This window comes from Lagenorhynchus albirostris, chromosome 21 (assembly GCF_949774975.1).
Source record: "Lagenorhynchus albirostris chromosome 21, mLagAlb1.1, whole genome shotgun sequence".
Classification (NCBI taxonomy): Eukaryota; Metazoa; Chordata; class Mammalia; order Artiodactyla; family Delphinidae; genus Lagenorhynchus; species Lagenorhynchus albirostris.
Genome location: NC_083115.1, coordinates 28,797,116 through 28,810,282, shown reverse-complemented (window position 1 = coordinate 28,810,282; position 13,167 = coordinate 28,797,116). Strand labels below are relative to the sequence as shown.

At 42.0% G+C, this 13,167-nt stretch overlaps 1 protein-coding gene and 1 pseudogene across 12 annotated transcripts in view; one reads left to right on the top strand and one right to left on the bottom strand.

Moving 5' to 3' along the window:
- The window catches only part of AGPAT5 (1-acylglycerol-3-phosphate O-acyltransferase 5), a 60,133-nt gene that overhangs the window by 20,690 nt on the left and 26,276 nt on the right, over positions 1–13,167 (bottom strand). For 7 of the 12 annotated variants that reach the window (XR_009538243.1, XM_060136388.1, XM_060136390.1 and 4 more), the window contains exons 4-5: positions 12,830–12,919; positions 2,561–2,651 (exon numbers count right to left, since the gene is read on the bottom strand). Coding sequence is in view for 7 of the 12 variants with exons in the window: in XM_060136388.1 (XP_059992371.1) it covers positions 2,561–2,651; positions 12,830–12,919 (181 nt within the window). In the remaining 5 variants the exon portion in view is untranslated. Of the gene's footprint in view, positions 1–2,560; positions 2,652–7,341; positions 7,404–12,829; positions 12,920–13,167 lie in introns of all 12 variants that reach the window. The other 5 variants (XR_009538246.1, XR_009538247.1, XR_009538245.1 and 2 more) reach the window with 2 other exon arrangements.
- Positions 6,009–7,163, top strand: LOC132512787 (protein SEC13 homolog; annotated as a pseudogene).

The following is a 13,167-nucleotide window of genomic DNA, read 5'->3' as shown; positions in this document are numbered from 1 at the left end:
TAAGACTGTGACTTCTTAAATAAAACATAATGAACTAATTACAAAGAATACTGTTCAATGACTTCCATTCAACTCTGCAGTGACGTCCAGACCACGAAGCCTAAAATTCGCCGCCTTCCGTGACTGATACTCACGCCAGCCTGACGCACTGAACTCACACAGCTCTCCTTCACTCATCTTTTGCTTGAAGACATCAAACTCTTTGCTCTTAACTCCATGTCTTTGCTATTGTTATTTCTTATTCCCTCCCTTCCCCATACGTGTCGGCCCTAATTCTACATTTCCGACGTCACCTCCTCTTGGCAGTCATCCAGACACCCTGTGTGTCACTAGTTCTCTTTTCCTTCAACTCCCACGGAGTGTTATCTGTACTTCTCACATCTTATCTCTTTGTACATCATATACGTGTGTTCTTATCTATCCTCGATTGGATAAGGACTCATATCTGCTTTGTAATAAATATTTCTTAAAGGAATGTGGTTACAAGACATAGCCTTGCTTGCCTTTTACATAATAGCTCCAAATGGTAATGACTGGAGTTCTTACATCCAATTTTATTAGCCCTTCTGTTTTATCCCTCAGGATCGGCTATCAATTTTTGCCATTATTAATAGATTTACCTGTGGTGGTACCTCTCCTCCATTTTCTAAGTTAGCAGTAATGACTTAGTAAATATATATTACATACCAGGCTTTCTATAAACATTATGTCACTGAATCTCACAAAAGCCCTATGAAGGAGATATTATGATTCCTGATTTACAGATAAGGAAATAGACCAAAAAAAATAAAGTAACCTGCCTAAGGTTATATGAATTAATATGTGCTTGGGAATGCAGCCCAAAACTAGTGGTAATGTTCATCTAAGACTAAATACTAGTTCAAGAGGGATACGTGTATATTCTGTAAAGAAAAGCGGAAGGAACCTTGAAGAGAGAGGCCCAGCTGATAGAGCGCATGAGTGGAAAGGTAAATACTGTATTTGACACACCAAGTTTGGGACATGCCTTTGAGTCAGTCAGGTGAAGCTCTCCGCTGGGCCACTGTGAATACAGGTCTTGAGTCAGGCACAGAGGTGCGGATGGGAGAAAGCTTTTTGTGAGTCATCTGCAGTGAAATACATGGTGGCGACAGCTCTGGATTTTAGATGAAGGCCACCATGAAAAACACAGAAAGTGAAATAAATGAAAAAGACCAAAGTCAGACACCAGAAATAACATGAAACAGGAAAGCAGAAGAGGAGGCTAGAAAGGAGACTAAGCGGGAAGCACCAGAGGGTAGGAGGAAAATGGAGACTAGCCAGATGGAAGTCTAAGGGGAGAATTCCGTCTCAGATCATGATGAGTTGACTCAAACCAGCTAGAATTAAACATGCATTTCCTCTGATGCACCAGCCACATTTCGAATGATCACTACCACATGGGTCAGAGCAGACACAGAACAGTACCACCCTTGCAGCAGGCTCTCATAACCTCAGAGGCCCTGGCAGAGCGCTGCAACAGGGCATCTGTTCAGGTAGCGCTGCTGATCAAAGTAGGCAGACCACGTGCTAATCCACGGTCAATCTTTAGAGACACCTTTGAGAACACAGCCAATTTGGTTAAATTGTATAGCTTATTGGTGTATCAGTTATCCAATTTTCTAAAATATGATGTTAAGAACATTCTCATTATTGGGGACATTAATAGCTTTTAAGAACTGTGAACTAACTGTGTGTAATATTCTCCAGTAGGAACTTCACATATCTTCTACTTTAATTCTTACAGACTTAGGCATACCCCTTGGTATCCACAGGGGATTGCTTCTAAGACTAGCCCCAATCCCAACTCCACCCCTTGGACACCAAAATCCACAGATGCTCAAGCCCCTTCTATAAAATGGCCTAGTATTTGCACATATCCTCCTGTATGCTTTAAATCAGCTCTGGATTTCTTCTAATAACCGATACAACACAAATGCTACGTAAATAGTTGTAAGTGCAACGTAAATGCTTTGTAAATAGTTGCCAGCATGGCAATTTCAAGTTTTTCTTTTTGGAACTTCCTGAAAAAAATGTATTTCAGATATTTTCCATCTGTGGTTGATTGAATCCATGGATGCAGAATCCACAGATCTTTTTTAAGAGACGAGCAAACTCATGCTCAGTCACATCAGGCAGCTTGCAGCCACACTGCTAATAAATGTCAGAATCTGGATTCCAATCTAGGTCTGTCAACCTACAAAATAGAAACTCTGTCCATCACACAGAACCCAGACTGCAGAAAAAGGTTCCATCTAAATAATCATGTGCCCAGATAGATTTTGCCTAAATCCACGGCACTGAAATACGTACTGTAGGAAGCACTTGAATTTAATCTCTCAGACATATGGAATAACATACATATGAATTAATGAGAAGAAACTTCATTTCCTAAGAAATAATACAGACATTCATTCAAGGAATAAAAACATTCATTCATTTCATCTGTCGTAAAACATAAATATCTTCTCTAGGAACAAAAATTTAAAAGGTCATTATCTTTAAAAATTTTATTTTCAAATACAGGTAATGTTTTACTTACCTTCTTGAGCAGCAAATGTCTGACTAGCTGAAATGACCTTTGTTAGTTCTGGATTATACCTTGTTCCCTCTGGAAAAATCACAAGATACATCTGTGAAGCCATAAAGAAAATTTGGTTTGTTTTATGTGAGTGTTTTTATTGTTGCTGTTAACTTATCAATGCTAACCCTATTAATCCTAAGAGTATTTCCCACGGTGGGGAAAAAAAAAAGTATATTCAATTACCTATGACCTTCATTTCAAGCAGAACAACCAAAATGCACAAATTCAATTAAGTCTTAATATTAACATAGACTATATGCGAAATACAGTCCTACATTCATTTGTAGGTCAGTCATTAAGAATCCAACATTTCTAATTACATGCAAATATTCACTAATTTAAAAACTGGCCATAAATGACTCACACAAAGCCTCAATTCATCAATGAAAGAGCTTTTTTTCCCCCTAAGATTCTGCAAAATGACTTTTGAAAAGGTGTACATTTTAGGGCTTCCCTGGTGGCGCAGTGGTTAAGAATCCGCCTGCCAATGCACGGGACATTGGTTCAAGCCCTGGTCCAGGAAGATCCCACATGCCGCGGAGCAACTAAGCCCGTGCGCCACAACTACTGAGCCTGCGCTCTAGAGCCCACGAGCAACAACTACTGAGCCCGTGTGCCACAACTACTGAAGCCCATGCGCCTAGAGCCCGTGCTCTGCAACAAGAGAAGACACCGCGATGAGAAGCTTGCACACCGCAACGAAGAGTAGCCCCTGCTCGCCGCAACTAGAGAAAAGCCCACACGTGGCAACGAAGACCCAGAGCAGCCAAAATAAATAAATAAAAAGAAAACGTGTAAATTTTAGACATCAGGGTCCCTAAGTACATCTCATTTGAGGGATGAGATATATAGTTATATACATAACTATATAAATTTCCACAATATAAAAGGTAATAGATGTTCGTATTTCAAAAGATTCACACAGTATTCTTATTTTATAAGACTCCCTTAATGCATTTTAAATGACTCAATTTACAAGTGGCCTCATAAATTAAAACAATGCAATTATAAATGAGTTATAAATCAAGCTGGATGTTTACTAAGTAATCAATTAGTCTAAACTTAAGGAGCTCATGAGAGAAAAGTATGCTCATTTTATCCATCCTTACCAGATCCCAGGTAAGACCATCTACCTCGATGTCCAGCACAGAAATATTCTTTTATCTGAATGATCTATGATTTTCACATAGATATAAATGAACCTATGTGAAAATTTGAATTTTTTCATTAGATAAACATATGATCATTCTCTTCCAAAGTTTAACCTGAAAAGCTGGTATAATGGTGGCTCTGCAATTTTGTGTTTTCAACTTCCATGCAAATGCAGAAGTTTTTTATCCATCTGCATATATAATTTTTAGAAGCTACTATCTTTGCCTAACTTAGAAATTAATAGGTTGTGTTTGGTTATCTTTTCAGAGTGGTCAAAAAATGTAGAAAACTGGGTAAAAAAAATTTTTTAATTAAGAATTCCTTATTATGTTCCAGGAGACAGAAGGAAAAACCAGAAGAAAAATACTAAAATTAGTTCCCAAAACCACAAATTCATTCTCATGAGAAAACATTTTAAATTAGTGAAGTTTGTATTCAAAGCCATGAAAGCAATTAGTGAAGGTTATTAGCTTTTCACTCAATCATTTATAAATAAAACAGTTCATGATTGGAATGGTTAATAACTCATGTGGTATTATTTTCTGTCTCTCAGATGTTTTACTTAAAAAACACTGACAGGGGCTTCCCTGGTGGCGCAGTGGTTGAGAGTCCGCCTGCTGATGCAGGGGACACGGGTTCGTGCCCCGGTCCGGGAAGATCCCACATGCTGCGGAGCGGCTGGGCCCGTGAGCCATGGCCGCTGAGCCTGCGCGTCCGGAGCCTATGCTCTGCAGCAGGACAGGCCACAGCAGTGAGAGGCCCGCGTACCGCAAAAACAAAACAAAACAAAACAAAACACTGACGGTTAGCAAGAAAATAAGAAAGAACTATTCATGCAGGGTTCATTCAAGAAATATTTCTTGTACACCTATTATGTGCCAGGTGCTATATACAGAGTAACAAAACAATATGGTCTTTGGAGACAAGTGAGAAAAAAGTACACTAAACAAATACAAATATATAATTACACACTATGTGACTACGAAGAAAAAGAACAAGATGATATGAAAGAAAATGACACGAGGGAAACTAGAATGGATGATGGGTCTAAGGCCTAAAGAATGATAAAAGAACAGGTGCTTTCCCCAGCAGACAAGGAACAAGGCAAGGACGCCCACCCTCACCAGTTCTATTCAAGGCTGCTCAGCAGTGGTAAAAAGAAACAAGCTATTGATACATACAATGACTAGAGGAATCTCAAAATGATTATGCTAAGTGGAAGAAGCCCAACTCACTCCCAAACAAAGAGTACAAACTGTATGATTCCATTTATATAAAGTTCTAAAAAGTACAAACTAATCCATAGTGACAGAAAGCAGCTCGGTGACTGCCTTGAGACGGAGCAGGCACAAAGAGGCACAAGGACACCTTTGGAGCTTGTGGATATGGGCAGTATCTCGACTGTGGCAATGGTTTGTATACAGACACCAAAACTCATCAAATTCTACACAGTAACCGTCTGCAGCCTACTGCACGTCAATCACACCTCACCAACAGTGCTTCAGTGCGAGGGAGCCACCAGATAGAAGACACACTGTGTGCAGACTCTCAGGTGGGGAAGAGCTGGGGCGCTGCAGGACTAAGAAAAAGCCAGTGTAACTCAATGTGGAAGTGGAAGAATGGCATGAAGCAAAATTAGACCACACAAGTTGTACAGATTTTCTAGGCGCAGGATGGGAAGAGGAGCAAGCAGGGAGCGACTGCTAAGAGGCACAGGCTCCTTGGGGTGATGAAGACGTTCTGGAATTACATAGTGGTGACGGCTGCACAACTTGGCCAATATGTGGAAAACCACTGAATGACATGCTTTAGGATGGTGAATTTCACAGTATGTGAATTACATCTCAATAAACAAATAAACAGGCCAAAGCCCATTACTATCTTCCACAAGTCAGCGAATGGGTTCCAAACTTTAAAAGAAACTAATCATTACACAGAATAAAAGTTACATTAAAAAAGTAAAATATGACAGTCACACAATGAATTATTATTAAATTATTAAGGTCACTGGCTAAACAATAAATAAAGCTATTTTATGGCCATTACGCCACAGAGTAGGTGGTCTTCTATGGGAAATTGTATTTACAAAGACTGTCACTAGAGAAAGCACAGAGCAGTATGAATAACTGACTTCAATCCCGACTCTCCCCTCACAGGCCCTGTGGCCCTGGATGACCTCCTCCTCTCTGCACCTAAGTTTCCTCATCTATAAAATGAAGCAACAGTGGCACCTACGCCTCACTGGGATGTTACAATGACAGAAGGTGGTAAGTCGACGTGCCGCTGGGACCTGCCATGTCCAAGGCCTGGAGCTGCCGTGACCGTGGCGTCAGTCATTACCACTGCGGACACGCCCCACGAGGACGTGATTCCCGCAGGCTTCCCGAGCAGCCCTCCCTCTGCAGCGAGATGCCCAGGCGGACCACCGCGGCACCCGCCGGGCAACCTGCTCATCTGACGACAGGCCCGTCAAGACCTTCGACGTGCTCAGCGGAGGAAAGATTCTCGTCGCCGACCTCAGGCGTCATGAGGGTCCTGTGTGGCAAGTGGCCTGGGCCCACCCCATGCATGGCAATGTCCTGGCATCCTGCTCCTACGACCGGAAAGAGGAAAATGGCACCTGGGAGAAGACGCATGAGCTCACGGGACACGACTCCTCAGTAAACTCTGTGTGCTGGGCCCCCCATGACTACGGCCCGATCCTAGCCTGTGGGAGCTCGGATGGGGCCATTTCTCTGCTGACTTACACCAGGTTGGGCCGGTGGGAAGTGAAGAAGACCAACAGTGCTCACACTATTGGCGGCAATGCCGTCTGCTGGGCCCCTGCTGTAGGACCTGGAAGTCTCACAGACCAGCCATCTGGGCAGAAGCCCAACTACATCAAGAAGTTTGCATTAGCTGGCTGTGACAACCTCATCAAACCGTGGACGGAGGAGGAGGGCGGCAGTGGAAGGAAGGGCAGAAGTTGGAAGCCCACAGTGACTGGGTTTGAGATGTGGCCTGGGCCCCCTCCATCGGCCTGCCTACCAGCACCATTGCCAGCTGCTCCCAGGATGGTCCAGTGTTCATCTGGGCCTGTGATGGTGCCTCGGGCAGTGCGTGGTCCCCCAAACTGCTGCACAAGTTCAGTGATGTTGTACGGCACGGGAGCCAGCCCATCACAGCCAACATCCTGGCTGCCTCAAGGGGAGACAATAGGGTGACCCTGTCGAAGGAGTTGGTCGACGGGCAGTGGGTGTGCATCAGTGATGTCAACAAGGGCCAGGGTGCTGTGTCCACTTCAGTCACAGAGGGTCAGCAGGACGAGCAGTGGCCAGACAGGCAGGGCCTGGTCCCCACCTGCTGCCTCCAGGGCTGCCCCGTCCTGGGCCGACTGACCACACAGCTGGGATGAAGACCGTCCTGCTCCCACAAGGTCACTTGCCCGGGAGTCATAACAAATGCAACCAGATTTATCATCTGCCTTAACATGGTTTGACATGGTTTGTAATTTACTGTCCAGCTGAACACACACTTGCTCTGAGGGAAAAACGACAATTAACCTTCAGCTCTATTATTTTAAGATATTTTTGGTCATTTTTATGTACCTTTCAGGTTCAGGCATCATTTGGGGGGTGACTGTTCCAGAGTAATTAAACTCATATCGCTTCTTAAGAAAAAAAAAAAAAAAAGGTGGTAAGTCATACAGTCTACTCAGTACGGTGCCTGGTACAAAATAACGCTGCAATTCGCTGTTACAGTGAAAACAGAGCTGCTCTAGGAACCTGCGATGGTGCATCTGGTGGGAAGAAGCACAACGTGACACGAGTAGCTAATCACCCTGACCGAGGGGACCTGCCTTCCCTGCCACCAGCTTGGTGTGTTGCCTTCTCAATAACTCCCTCCAAAGGCCATGAGACAAAGCAGTTCTGCTTCTCTCAGGAATGAGAGCCCAGGACAACAGAGGTGTTCTCATCTGATAACTTCCTTGCTACGGCTTTCAAATTGCTGACCAAAAGGCTGCTCCCTTCTTTAGTTCCCCTGGAAATAGAGAAGGTGGCAGCAGAGGAAGTGGAGGGACTAAAAGTAGAGCACTAGGGCAAGAGAAGAACGGCCACAGGGACTGACATTTCTGGACCTGCTTCTCAATTAAGGAAAATATAAGTGAAATCCCTGCTCAAGGACAGGGAAGCAATGAGGAGGACAGGAAAAAACTGACAAACTGTCACAAACCAATCAAATTATGCACAAGATTTTTGCTACTGTTCATGTAACTCTTTTATTCTGCTAAATTTTCATTTGGAAGGAACCAGAGAGTCTGTTTTTCTTTAGTGACGACCTTCCACATAAGAAAAATCTATATTCAAGATGTGACATACCACTTTAAACACACGCACTTTGGCCCCTACCGGAAAATTAGCAGGCTATTTCACATTAACAGTCTACTCGAAAAGAAAAGAGCTATTTAAGAGTTTAAAATATATTCAAATTGTAACCAACTATTGAACTGATGATTTTCTACTAAAAACAGCCTTTTCTCCATGCTTAGGAAAAGTTAATTTACTTTTTAAGTGAACCTCAGTTTCTCACTCCCAAATGAAGACTCAGGGTTGCTGTGAGGATTAAAGGAAATATGTGAGAATATCAAGCCCTGTGTGGCAGCTCTTCATATTGTTTCCTCCCCCGCTGGTTTTTAAAAATTCTACTAGTTTACTGAAGAGTTCCAAAGCAGGCACATTTATACAGAAATAATATCTCAGAACGTAATAAGTTTTGATTAGCTAGACATCTTTTAATTACTTGCTTTCTCTTTAAATAAAAAGCTATTTCATACTGAGATGCACAGAATATAAATAAGATGGTTCCTCTCTGCCTTCTGTCTCCCAAATTAAACCAATCTAGCACAGTATAACTTCTTTATCAAGTTTTCTACATTTATAATCAGAAACATTCAACCCATTAAAAATTCCATTGCACATTTACAGAGGAAAGAATACAAAAATGTGGAAGATACAAAGTACCTCTTTCCTCAAAGAGTATATTATTTAATTATGCAAGTGCCCTATGTATGATCAGAAAACAGTGATAAAATCACACAGATGCACACGGGCGTGGCAGGCAGAATAACGGCCCCTCCCCCAAACGTCCAGCTCCTAATGCTCGGAACCTGTGAATAGGGCAGGTTACAGCAAAGGGGGATTTAAGACTACCAGCCACTGGACCTCAGGGTAAGGGCTGATAGTAGAACACCGGGTGGGGGGGTGGGGGCAATGCGATCACGTGATCACAAGGACAGGAAAGAGGGAGGCAGAAGAGTCAGAACCACAGACACGGCCAGCACGAAGGAGACAGACCGGCCACTGCTGGCCTTGCAGACAGAAAGAAGTCGTGAGCTAGGAGGGCAGTAAACCTCCAGAAACTGGAAAAGGCAAGAGAATGGATTCTCCCTCGGAATCTCCCTAAGGACCTCAGTGCACTGCCACCTTGACTTTAGTCCAGTGAGACCCATTTTGAACTGCTGGCCTCCAGAATGATTTAGATAATAAATTAGGATTACTTTGTTTTCTGGCTTTATTGAGGTATGATTGACAAATAAAAACTGTATATATTTAAGGTGTACAATGCGATGCCTTACTATACGTGTACACCACATAGTTACCGTATTTTTTTTATGGTAGAACACTTAAAATCTACTCTTTCAGCAAATTTCAAGTACGCAATATGTTATTATAAAGTATAGTCACTATACTGTACACTACATCTCCAGAATTTATTCATCTTGTAACTGAATCTCCCCATTTCCCCCAACTCCCAGCCCTGGGAACTACCATTCTACCCTCTGGTTCTATGAGTTCAGCCTTTTTAGATTCCACATATAAGTGAGACCATGCAGTGTTTGTCTTTCTGTGTCAAGCGTATTTCACTTAGCATAATGTCCTTGAGGTTCATCCATGTTGTTGCAAAGAACAGGATTTCCTTCTTTTTTAAGGCTGAAAAAATTCCATTTTGTGTGTGTGTGTCTGTGTACACCACATTTTCTTTATCTATTCATCTGTCAACGCACACTTAGGTTGTTTCCATATCTTGGCTGCTGTGAATGAACATGGGAATGCAGATATCTCCTCCAGATAGAAATTTTATTTTTTTGGATATATACCCAGGAGTGGAATTGCTCGATCATACGGTAGTTCTTTTTTTAATCTTTTGAGGTACCTCCATTCTGTTTTCCATAATGGCTGTACCACTATGGAATTCTTATATTCCCACCAACATCGGCTAACTTTTCTATATCCTTACAAACACTTCCATCTTCTGACTTTGTGATAACAGCCATCCTAACAGGTGTGAGGTGATAACTCACTGTGGTTGTGACTGGCATTTTCCTGATGATAAGCGATGCTGAGCACCTTTCATGCACCTGTTGCCTATTTGTATGTCTTCTTTGGAGAAATGTCTTTTCAAGTCCCTTGCCCATTTTCAATTGAGTTATTTGTTTTTTTGCTAGTGAGTTGCATGAGTTCCTCAAATATTTTGGAAATTAACACCTTATTGGATAGGATATGTGGTTTGCAAGTATTCTCTCCCATTCTGTAGGCTGCTTTTTCATTTTGTTGATTATTTCCTTTGCTGTGCAGAAACTTTTTAGTTTGATGTAGTCCCATTTGTTTATCTTTGTTACCTGTGCTTTTGCTGTTATATTCAATATTTGTGTTATTTTAAGCTGGTAAGTTTGTGGTACTTTGTTACAGCAGCAATAGGAAAATACAATAAGCATAATTTTCAAACATGTTATTTAATCCTATCTACCAAATTAAGTAAATATTAACAAATTTACCATATAAGGAAACTAAAGCTTAGAGAAGTTAAGTGATGTACAAAGTAACAAAGTTTAAATGGCAGATCTGGAATTTAAACTCAAATCTGATGTCAAAGCCAATACTCTTATGCACTAGGTTGCCTCATATTTGAAAAGGAACTTCAGTTAAATTTGGGAAGAAACAAAGCACAAGATTCCATATTTGTGCTGTAAACTGCCTGGCTCCAATGCTGACTAAGTGACTTCTATAGATGAAGTAGTTATTTTTGTCATAAATGTTTCATTTGCACCCCCAACTGATAAGTACCTTATAAAAATATTGTCTCAGCAATATTTATTGAGAAGATGTATTTCTTAGTAATTGATAATTCAGACATATTTTTGGAAACAAAATTCTGCAGTCTCTCAAATAATACTAGTAGTGAATAATAAGAGCTGATTTAATGATTAACCATAGATTTCTGTGAGGAAAATTAAGCCATATGGAAGTTGACTTGATAAATATATTCCACCCTGTCAATTATGTGATTAACTTTCAGAAACAAAAGAGCATAATGAAGAGTCTGAGATTATGTATGTTTCATAGCCTTTAATATTAAAAAATGAAGGGCTTCCCTGGTGGCGCAGTGGTTGAGAGTCCGCCTGCCGATGCAGGGGACACGGGTTTGTGCCCCGGTCCGGGAAGATCCCACATGCCGCAGAGCGGCTGGGCCCGTGAGCCATGGCCGCTGAGCCTGCGCATCCGGAGCCTGTGCTCCGCAACGGGAGAGGCCACAACAGTGAGAGGCCCGCGTACCGCAAAAAAAAAAAAAAAAAAAAGACGATTCATCCAGACTCTAAGAAACCGGCCTCAGACCTGTAGTGACCTGAAGTGACAGCGGCTCACAGCACTGCCTCACGAGCCTGCCATTCAGCATCACTGCATGAACATCAAAACACTAGACTCTTGCCCTTGAAAAACAGAAAAGTTCTCCGGTAGCCCAAGATTAGGTTATTTGAACTGACTTTCCTACTGAAAACAACTTAAAAAGCTGGATATAACATCATCTTAAAAGTATCCAAGAGCTGACAAGATGGTAAGACCAAGATTAAAGCAAACACAGTAAGGCAGAAGTAAGCCCAGAAAAGAACTTCGTTCTAAGAGATTCAAAAGGTGAGGGGAACCGAAATCGAAGGCCACAGACCTCCTGTTGGAAACAGTGAGAGTGAACCAGAAGTGGAGGGAATGCCACAGGCTTCACTCCTGGTGCAAAAGTAAAGCAGGCAATCCAGGCCTCACGTGCACTTGCCACCTTGGTTGCGTCGCCTGGGTGGTCCAGTCAGCCTCAAGCTCAGCATTTGGTCTGGGCGGGCCCGGAGGAGAGGCGCCTCGCCTCGAGGGGCCCAGCTAAAACAAATGCCACCGTTCTCTGGGGGAAGGCACTTTCATCTTACGCTTGAGCTGATTTCTGCAAATAATTTTCCAGGTACAATCAGGAGCAGACAAAGATCACCAAGCACACAAGGAAAGAAGGCACCATGAGCAAGAAGAGAAGACGCGGAAGGTGGAGAGAGGGGGCAACTGGGCGGGGAGGAGGAGAGCGGGAAGGAAAGAAGAAAGAAGAAAAGAACTGGTAACTGGGAGCTAAGCCCCTGAGCACCAGGACAGAAAAGCATGCCATGCACTGGGGAATAAAGCTCAGGAGGTCACTGCAGTCATGGTGCTCTGTCCCCGGAGAGTGCCGGGGAAAAGCTATAGGGCAGCAATCGGCATTCTTCAAAGAGAATATTGAGATTCCTTCTGGGCGGAGCAAGGTTTTATAAGTAACATTTACACTCAATGATTCTTCATTTGTAGATGTTCATACTTTTCCTGACTTTTCAAATAACTCAACAGATACAAGAAATCCAAATTTATACCGACAGAAAACAGCTGTTCTAAAACTCCATGTGACTGAAGAAGCAGAGTTGGAAGAGCTCTGAAGTGGCTGAAGCTAAGGTTACAAGCGCAGTTCTGTTTTCTATTTATAGACTGAAGACAGCAAATGTTCTTGTTACTCCTCTTTAAGGTCAATACTGACAACTACCAGCAAAGGATCCAATCGCCTGCCGCAATCTTTCGGGTGGCCAAAAATAACTGCTTACCTATATTTAGAGGGTTTTTGTTGCCTCGAAAACTCTGAATTATTTATTACACACGGGATACTATATTTTCAAAACAATTCTTAAATGCTAATTTAATGTTTAAATTAAAGAATGAGAGTTGATAAGAAAATTAATGAAAATGAGCGTAATCTTACTGGAGCTCCTGCATTGATGTAGCTCTGCAGCTTTTTTCTCATCTCCTTTTCATTGAATTTGGCACTTCTCTTTACATAGATCCCTCCATGCTGCCACATAAAAAAGAAAAAAAAGGAAAAAAGAGGGGAAAAACGTATTTACTATTAAAATATCCAACGGCCAGTCATCAAAAGGGTTAACTTTATTCCCAAAGAGTGAAGAATAAAATTACATTTTAGGAATTAAATTATATTTAATACATTCATCTGTTAGCATCTAGAGAACACTAGCTGAAAATTCTCCTACATTTTTAATACAATTCAAATAAAACTGTGTGTGACATTTTACTGGAAAACAC